Source organism: Phyllostomus discolor, chromosome 5, assembly GCF_004126475.2.
Source record: "Phyllostomus discolor isolate MPI-MPIP mPhyDis1 chromosome 5, mPhyDis1.pri.v3, whole genome shotgun sequence".
NCBI lineage: Eukaryota > Metazoa > Chordata > Mammalia > Chiroptera > Phyllostomidae > Phyllostomus > Phyllostomus discolor.
Window position 1 is genome coordinate 174,382,645 of NC_040907.2, and position 9,243 is coordinate 174,391,887.

At 70.8% G+C, this 9,243-nt stretch overlaps 1 protein-coding gene across 1 annotated transcript; it reads right to left on the reverse strand.

Moving 5' to 3' along the window:
• Positions 1 to 384: 384 nt before the first annotated feature.
• BNIP3 (BCL2 interacting protein 3) lies at positions 385 to 9,010 on the reverse strand. Its single transcript, XM_028512677.2, has 6 exons — positions 8,772 to 9,010; positions 3,391 to 3,541; positions 2,942 to 3,026; positions 1,796 to 1,902; positions 1,556 to 1,705; positions 385 to 547 (listed from the first exon to the last, which is right to left on the reverse strand). Exons 1-6 carry the CDS (start codon positions 8,815 to 8,817, stop codon positions 502 to 504), a joined length of 585 nt encoding a protein of 194 aa, XP_028368478.2. The 5' UTR covers positions 8,818 to 9,010; the 3' UTR covers positions 385 to 501.
• Between the last annotated feature and the right edge of the window lie 233 nt (positions 9,011 to 9,243).

The window sequence follows — 9,243 nt, forward strand, 5'->3', positions numbered from 1 at the left end:
GCTCAGCAGGTGCCCGGGCACGTCCGCGCGGTCACGGACAGCCACTGCCCGCACCTCGGGCCCCGGGCCCGGGCACACAGCCTCGGCGTGGGCGCGAGGCCCCGTTTGTCCGGGGTAAACCCTTCCTGGGGCCGAGCGAGCGACAGTGGCGCTGACCCTTCCAAGGCAGAGGGGCGTTCTGACGGGACTGAGGTTGCGGGTCGTTTTCACTACGGCACTACCAACGTCCGACTAGCACGGAGACGTCGTCTACGCTCGGGTGTTTGTGACATCGAAGGAAACCACCACCACGTCATTCCAGCAGGGTGAGTGCGGCATGCTCGCTGGCCGCTCCGCGGGCCCAGGGGACAGGCCCGCAGCGCGGCCCTCCCCTCGAGAAACCAGGCACACAGCATTTACAGAGCAGACCCGCGGGCGGCCAGCCCCCGGGGACCAGGGCAGCAGTGCCTCCGCCGGCCGGAGCCCCGCTCCCCTGGGAGAAGCCGCCGTCGCAGCCGCTCGTCAGAAGGTGCCGGTGGAGGTGGTCAGCCGCCGCCCGATGTAGATCCTGGGCGAGAGAGAGAGCAGCAGGCGGTGAGCGGGCCCGGGGCTCTGCAACCCAGGCCGGCGCACCACTACCGCCTGGGGTTCTCTTCCCACCGAGCACGCCCTGCAGCGCGGCGCCCGGCCCAGGAGGAGACGCCCCAGCCGGACGTCCCCACCGTGCGGCTGCAGCCTGCTGGACGGGGTCACCCCCGGAGCCCGAGCGGCCGGGTCTGGGGAAAGACCCAGAACTCACAACTGTGTGTGAGCGCCCTGGGTGAGGGTGGCCCTGAGGAGCCCCGGCCACAAGCAGTCTGGACACTGACGTGGAGGAGCCCCCCACCCCCCGGCAAGCTGTTCCGCAGCGGTCAGAGCCGCAGTCTGGGGTCAGAGGTCAGGGGAAGCAGCCCACTCTCACCTCCCGCCCAGCGGCACCAGCCGGAACCCCAAGCCGCCTTGCCCACCCCGTCTGCCCAGCAAGCCCCTGCCCCAGAACACCGCCGCCCGGCAAGGAGCAGTGAGGCCGCCTGTCACGCCCACAACGGCACCGGGTGAGCCGGAGGCAAGGGCAGCCCTGGCTCCGAAGACGGAGGCCTGGGTGCCGCGGCCCCGTCTGGGGGCCCTGAGGCCCGTGAGGCCACCACGGCACTGCACTCAGGTGCTCCCCCACCGTCACTGGGAGGAGCCCCCGTCCCTGCTGCGGGACCCGCAGGCGGCGTGGTGACGGCACCTCTCTGCTCGCGGCAGGCACTGAGGGGAGGGACCTGCCCGCACCCGCAGCGAGCACGGGCAGGGAGCACTCATCCCCCCCGCCCTGGCCCCGAGTGCCCTCGCCAGGCTGGCAGCGTCCGGGCCGGGCTGGGCCGCGGGGTCACGGTCATGTCTGTTTCCCGACCTGCACGGTGGCCACATGGGCACGTCTGCTTGCACGCTGTTACGCAAGCTGGGACTTACGGCCTAAGATTTCAGTGAGGTGTCGGGCGAAGTCCCCGAGACCTGCGACTGCCCCGGCGGGCCGCGCGGGGTCACTCACCCCAGCCCGATGGCCAGCAGGTGCGAGAGCAGCAGGGACGGCAGGAAGACCTTGAGGAACTCGGCCGAGAAGACGCCGCCCTTCTTCATGACGCTCGTGTTCCGCATGCTGAGCGTGGCCGTGCGCTTGGGGTGCCGGAACAGGAACTCCCTGCGCACGGGGGGGGGGGGGGGGGGGGGGGGCGTGAGCCACAGGCCCGCGCCACGTCCCGGGGACCCCAGGCGCCCGGAGCGGACTCACTTGGGGGGGATGTTCTCCGGCCGACTCGACCAGTCCCAGATCCAGTCCGAGTTCTTCTTCAGGATGCTCTCCACTTCCCGCCGCCTCTCCATGTCGTCTTCCTCCGACTGCGGGGGGGGGGGGGGGGTTAAAGGCAGGCACCCTCGCGCCCACGCCAGAAGCGCCGCCGCCCACCCAGAGGCGGCGCTCAGAGCCCAAGGCCACGCCAGTCTTCGGGGCTGGGCAGGCCAGACAGACAGACCCCTGCGTCAAGCCCCAACCGTGAGACCCGGCAAACGCTGCCCCTGGGGAGAGCGCGAGGGGTGGACGGAGACGTCCAGAAAGACCCTGGGGAGGTGCTGGCTGCGGCGGACGGGCCGGGGGGCAGCCCAGAGCCAGAGCCGCAGAGCGCGCAGCGCAGCCGAAAGCTCCCCGTGACGGGCGTGGGGACGGTCCAGGAGTCCGGCTCCGTTAAAAGTCACGTAACCAACACACCTCGCCACTTCGGAGGGGCTCTAAAAAGCAGGGCTGCAGGTGACTTTGCACTTAAAAATTCTGTGCCCGCAAAAAAATTCCATTTCAAACTCCGGGGAAAGAATGTCCAACATTCTAGTGCCGCCCCAGAACACGGGGCGGAAGCGCCCGGCAGCAGGGTGTGGCCCGAGAGCCGGCGGGCGTCCCCCTGGGCCCAGACGCCTCCAGTGCCAGATGGGGCCTGCAGGTGCGAGGCCCCTCCACCCTCCCAAGGGAGCCCAGCCCGGCAGGGAGAGGACCGAGCGCTGGCCAGAGAAGGGCCCGGCGGCACTGCCTGCGCGTGGCACCGGCCGCAGCAGACGCACGGGGTGCTGGCCTCTGCTGCCGGGCGCGCGCCCATCAGGGCCGTCACCCTGCACCGGGCCTCAAGGCCGAGCTCAGTGCCCGAGTGAGGGCAGCGTCCTGGGCTGAGACTCTGCCCAGCAGCCCCCGACTCTGCCCCCTCAACAGCGGAGCACACGGCCTAAGCCCACACCCCTCTGCTCGGCTCGGCATCGGCCCCTGAGGGAGATGCCTTCATTCCGCACCTCCCCCTGCCCCCCCCCCCCCAAGAAGGCAACAGACCCGCTCAGAGCCAGACGGGCCTGCAGCCAGGCTGCCACGGCAGCACCCCACACCCCCAGGCCGCCCTACCTGAGAGCTGTTCTTCTCCCCCGTGCTGTGGCTGTCCGTCTCCGACACGCGGTTCGTGTCTTGTGGGGTCTGGGAGCGAGGCGGGCTAGGGACGGGGGAACGAGAGCGGGACTCGTCGGCACCCTCTCCGTCGGGGGCAGCAAAGCCCCACGGGCAGGGGCCCGTCCGGGGAGGGGCAGCTGCCCCCCCCCCAGCACCAGGCCAGTCCTGGGGGGCCAGGGAGAGCCGGGGGCAGTCTGCTCCACGGCCCTGGAGAGCACCTGACCTCTGCCCTTGGACTCGGCCATGCCACCTGAGTCGCCGCTGGCTGTGCCCAGGACAGCAGCTCGTGACACGGCCACCTGAGGCTCCAGGGTGGGGGTTGGGGGCACGGGGCGGTGTCGGCCCCCGGCCACACGCAGGGACACACGCACACACACGCAGGGACACGCACGCACCCGCGCACCCACCTGTCGCAGTGCGAGCTCTTGGAGCTGCTCCGCCCCGACTCGTGCTGGGCGTCCAGCAGGATCTTCTCCATGTCCCCGTTGTAGAGCGAGACCGAGGCGGGCACGCCGCCCCCGCTGCCGTTGCTGCTGAAGTGCAGCTCCACCCAGGAGCCTGAGGGGACAGCAGGGCGGGGTTGGGGTTCGCGCCGGCTCTGCCATCCGGCCCTGACGGACAGGGGCCCCTCCAGTTCTCAGGGGGACTGGGGCCGCGCGGGAACCGTGGCCGTGAGCCACCCCCACCCCCGGCTCCGGCAGCGGCAGCCACTGGCCTGGCCTGGCCCTCCCGAGGAGCGGGCAGCCGCGGGGCCAGGGCCTGTGCGCAGCCAGCAGCGTGCAAACGGCCTGAGGGCTCCGAGACGTGGCTGGGGGGGAGGGGGAGAGATGGGGAGCGGCGCCGGCAGAGAGCATCAACCCGCCGCCTTTCACACCGGCCCAGCCAGGGACCAAACCCCAGCCCAGGCTGTGCCGGACGGGGAACCGAACCCACAACCTTCCACCCCGTGGGACGACGCCCAAGCCTCTGAGCCACACCAGTCAGAGCCACCGGGGTGTTTTGCACTCGACTTTTAGAAGAAAAAAAGCCGTCAAAAGGTTAAGGGATTCTAGAAATTGTGAAGATTTAAGCCATCTGTGGTCAGCCCACCGCCACCTGCCAGCAGGACAGCGCCACCCGCTAAGGCAGGCCCCGGAGCCGCTGGCGGCTGCTGCTCTGGGCTCGGCCCCATCAGAGGCCGGAGGGAGACTGGGGCCTCGGCGGGGGTGACCTCTGACCAGCCCGGACGCAGCAGAGCGGGCCGCCCCTCACGCCCCGAGTCCGGGTGGGGGGCGGCTCAGCTCAAACTGAGGTCCCACGTGGATGCTGTCCAGGGTCCACAGGGTCGGAGAACTGGTGCCTCGTTACCAGCGGTCACCTGCGCATCAGAACGTAACCGCAGCAGCTCCCAACCCAACCACAAACTCTCCAGCGGGGGCCCCCTCTCACAGCCCAGTGCTGCCCCCAGGGCGGGCAGAGCCCCACACCAAGGCGGCCTCAGTGGACGGGGCCAGGAGGCGGGGCCCGGGGGGCTCTCGGCTGTTCCTGAGCACGTGTGGGGGGCAGGCGGGGCACTGACGAGAGGGAGAGAGCCGAAGGATGGAAAGGACTTGGCCTGGCCCACAGGAGGAGCGCCGAGGGCCCCGGCAGAGCCGGCCTGGGGGTGCTGCCAGGAGGCCCCACTCGGCAGCGGCAAAGACACCGCAGGCGAGAGGGCAGGCGATGGGGAGGGGCCGGGGCCCAGCAGCCACCCGGGGGTTTGCACGGGAGGGGCTGCCAAGTGGGTGTGGACGCGAGCATGTGGCGGTCGCATCCAGAACCCCGCGGCACAGCCTCACCGTCGACCGCCCACTCCGACCCGCCCGGCGTGCGCCCAGCGTCGGCCGCTCTGAGGAGCGCTCCCGTGAACGCCGCAGGGTCCCCGCTGCAGACCTGCACGGGTAGCCCCAGGCTGCGAGGTGGGGGCGAGCGTTCAGGGCTCCAGGGCCGCACGCTCTCGGGGGTGGTCCAAACGCCAGCTCCAACAGCAGTCACCCCGAAGGCAACCTCAACGGGTTTACACTGGGCCGTGGCGGGGTTAACGTGCACCTCTCCGGGCTGGAACAAGGTCGACCGTGTTTTTGTGGTCGCTGGCCCTTTGGACGGCAGCTTTCTAGTGAGCCCCTCGAGCTGGGGACCCGCTGACCCTCTTCTATTACAGCTGACTCCAGACCCGGGTGCTGGGAGCCACATGTAATCCGCCCCTGCGACGACCTGACCCCCCTGGCCGGCCCCCCGCTCACCGACAGAGGCCTCTGGGCTGCTTCCTGGCAGCCACCCCGCTGGCAGCGCCCCCGGGCGTGACCCTGGACCGTGGGTCCCCAGCACAGCCGTCCCCACGGCGGCACACGGAGGACGGGTGCAGCCGGCACAGAGCGGAGGCGACTGCAGACTGAAACGCTCACGCTCCAGGGAGACGCCGCCACCCCCTGAGGAGGGGGCAGAGCAGCGGCCCTGAGGGCACCACAGTGTGTGCGCACGGAGGCGCAGCTCCGCTGCCCGCACACCGGGGGGCGCTGTCCTAACCCCACAGCCTCGGTGGGCCCGTCAGAAAACGGCACACCCAGGCTCAGGGGCTGTGCGCCCACCTCCCGTTCGCTGCTGCTGAGACCACCAGGCAGGCTCTCCAGCCCACACCCCCCTCCTCGCCGACCTCTCCCGGCACCTCCCGTCCGCTCGGCCCCCCCGGGCTCTGCCTGGGAGCGGAGGCTGCAGTGACGGCCCCTCGGCCCCAGGCCAGGGGCAGCTCGTCTGTCCTCACCAGGCTGCTGACCCTCTTCCAAGGCCTCTGATGCCCTCCCCCGCCCCCCAGGGCATCATGAAACCCTGGGCCTCGGGTCTTTCCTCCACCAGCCCCCCTCCCTCCCTCCCCTGGGACTCAAGGTCACACTCGGCCGACCAGCACGCCAGCCCTGGCCCGTGGCACAGGGCAGCGCCCGGGCCCCGCACCGGGCACAGGTCCACGTCTCCAGGCTCGGCCAGTCACTCGGACTCCGGGCCTGGCTCCATTCCCCGGCGCCAGCTGAAGTGTGGCCTGGGTCACGTAGAGTGTCCGACGCAGATGGGTCTGAGGCGTGTGGCGTCTTCTCGGCACCACTGCTGCCACGAGTGGGGGCTCCCACACCAGTCACCGAGTCTCCAGCCCCACCGGGCTGTCCCACCACGGCCTGGAGCTGGCATCAGGCCCCGAGACACAGTGGGCTCAGCCCCACGCGGCCGCCAGCATCGGGCACCAGGCCCCAATGGGGTCTCCACGCTCCCGCACCTCTGGCAGACGGCAGATTCCAAGTTCCCGCGACACCTGCCTCGCTCACAGAACTGCTCCCGTTCACCCACCTACCAGAGAGGACGGCGCTCAGACCGGGCGGTGCAGGGAGGCTCAGGGAGGCACAGCCCCCCTCCCCCGGCCCCCCAAGGCCCTGCAGCGCAAAGGTTTCCCTGCCCAACCTCCGCCCGAAGGAGGCGGGGCTCCGCTCCCACCCCCTACCGAGCCTGTCTCCCACCCTTCCTGGGGCCCTGGGCCCCTCAACAACAGCAGCACACCCCTCCCACCCTTCCTGGGGCCCTGGGCCCCTCAACAACAGCAGCACACCCCTCACATCCGAGAACCCCCCGGGGGGTTACAGCTCTGCCCTGAAACTACGACAACACTGCACACAACCTCCGAGAGAAACGTGACAGGACGTGGCGTCAGTTTCAGGGGCGCACGTGCTTTGGGCCTCCTCAAGGAGCAACCCCAGGCTCCAAGGAGACAAGTATGCGCTCTTTAGGATCATCCCTCCGCACGTCCTAAGCATCCTCGAGAAAGAAAAAAAACACCACCTTCTGGACGGCCTGCAGCAAAAGCTTGGGTCCAAAACCTGTGTGCCGGGGAGTGACTGAACGAAGGTTGTTATTAACCCGCAACGCCCTGGCAGGAAACCGCTTCCTGGAAACGGAAGAAGGCACGCGGTGGGCGTCCTTACCCTGTGCAAGGAACAGGGTTACGGCTGCTTCGTAACCTAGAAAAGGTCCTCGGAGTCGCCGATAATCCACCAAACACAGGGGCAGAGCCAGGCCTGGGGGAGACCCGGGTGCTGCCCACCCCGCCGCGGCCGTCCCCTCACCTGCCTGTCCTTCACACCAAGGCCAGCCCGCCTTCCCACGGGGCTCAGGAGTGCAGGTGCCCAGCAGCTCCCGCCTCTCCCGCAGCAGACCCCAGTGCGTCCCTGCCTCGAGGGGGACCTCTTGGAAAGGAGGCCGTGCGCCTCCCCACCCCAACAGGGAACCCCATCCCGCTGTGCGCAGCAAAGGGCCTGCAGAGCACCGGCGGGTCGGCAGCTCTCCCCGGAGCGAGGGGCAGGGCGTGGGGGCCCAGCCGGCACAGCAGTGGCCGCTGTCTGAGGGTTCGGGCCAGACGTAAACAAGAGGGAACCGCGCGGAGGCCAGGCGCGGGCTCACGTTTCCAGGACAGCTGCCCGGCTCCGCCCAGCCGCGAGCGGCGAGTGCCCCGGCGCACGTCCGCACGAGGGGCGCCGCGCCCGTTTCCACGCTCTGCTGTGGAGGGGACCAGATGCGAAGGCCGGGCTTTCCGTGCGGGATTTCGCATCGCTGGTGACTCAGCAGTTCGGTGTTGGTCGGGGAGGGAGCCGGGAGCCGGGAGCCCCTCGGGAGCGCACCGACCCTTCCAGACGCGACCCGAGCCCGGAGCCCGGAAACGGTGCTAGCAAGCAGGCAGCTCGAGCACTGCAAAAGGGGGTGGCTCGCAGGCACAGGGTTTGTGAACGCCCCTCGGCTCTTTTGTGGAAAAACAAACAAATAAAAAACAAAGACTAACCCCTTAACCCAATTCAAGCAAGATAACCAGTCAAGTTCAAATCTCCAGGAGACCGCCGGATTTTAAGAAGCGCGCTGTAACCAACTCAACACCTGCGGCCCGCGCACTGGACCGGGGAAGCCCACTCCCTGCCTCCGCTGGGAGGTTTACAAACGCGCCCTGGAAGTCTGAGCAGTCCTCCCGGGCCGCGCCGCTCTCCCTTCGCTTAGCCAACTCCTGCCGCAGAAACGAGAGGGTGGGCGTCCCCGGGGCCCTCCCGCCACCCCCGGGCCCCCCGGATCCCCAAAGGGCCCGCGGGACCCAGACGGGCCGACCTGCAGGCGGCCGCCCCTCGCGAGCGCGGGGCACGGGCTGCAGTGCGGAGCGGCCGGGACCGGCCCCCCGCTTGCTCTGAGCCCACGGCTCGGTTCGGAGCCTGGCTGCGGGACGACCCCCTCGGGCAAGTGGGGCGTGAACTCCAGGAGGCCTTTTTTTTAACGCTGTCCATCTCTCACACTGAGAGGGGCAGCCCGTGGCCGGGCGCCCAGCCGCCTCTCCTCCGCCCGCAGCCCTGACCGCCGCTACGGACAGATCTGCTCCCGGTTCACACGTAGGGCCCGTGCGACTCAGCCGAACGCTCGGCTCTTGCGCGTCCCACCCACGCTGCTCCGAGCTGCGGGGCGCGAGCGTAAACACGGCCTTGCAGCGACGCGCCAGCGCCCCTGCGCCGCAGAGCTCGGGCTGGGGCGGTGGGGGGCGGGGGGGGCGGCGGGGGGATCCGGTCCGCGGCCCGACCCCCGCCGGGGAGCGACGCCCGGCCCCCAGCGCCGACCCCCGGCCGCGGGCGGCGAGAGGCCCCGCGCCCGCCGCGCAGGCGCAGCCTTGCCCCCGCGCCTCGTCGGGGCCTGGCCCTCCCCGCGGCTCTGCCTGACCCCCGGCGGCCTCCCCTCGGCCTCCGCGGCCCCGGCGGCTCACCGTGCAGGCTCTCCTCCTGCATTCCGGGGGTCCCGCTCTGCGACATGGCGCCGGAGGGAGGGCGCTGCGGCGGCGGGCCGGGCTGGGCTCCGCGCCGGGCTGGGCTCGGGGCCGGGGTTGCCTAAGTGCGGGGCGCTCGGAGGAGGACGGGCGGGAGCCGGGGCGCAAGCTCGGGGCCCAGCAGGTCCAACGACGTCAGCCCAGGGCCCCGACCGACTGACGCGCGCCGGCCGACGCACGGCAGATAAGCGGGGGCCCGGCGGCGGCGGCGCCTATTGGCCGCGGGGGGAGGCCTGGGCGTGCGCGGGGGCGTGGGGCGCGCGGGGCGCGTGCGGCGCGTGCAGCGCGTGCGCGGGGTGGGTCCCGGGCGTCGGCGGAGGCTCGGGGCGCGCGTGCGCAGCTGGGCTGTCAGGAGCGAGTCCCTGGAGCACGGGGCGGGCTCTGACGAGCAGGGCTGGTTTACGCAGGCGCG

Coding starts and splice junctions, on each gene's coding strand:
- BNIP3 (XM_028512677.2), bottom strand. CDS start 8,817: ATGTCGCAGAGCGGGACCCCCGGAATGCAGGAGGAGAGCCTGCACG. Junction 3,542..8,771: donor GCAGGAGGAGAGCCTGCACG/GTGAGCCGCCGG, acceptor CTGTCCCCTCAG/GCTCCTGGGTGGAGCTGCAC. Junction 3,027..3,390: donor AAGAGCTCGCACTGCGACAG/GTGGGTGCGCGG, acceptor CCCCGTCCCTAG/CCCGCCTCGCTCCCAGACCC.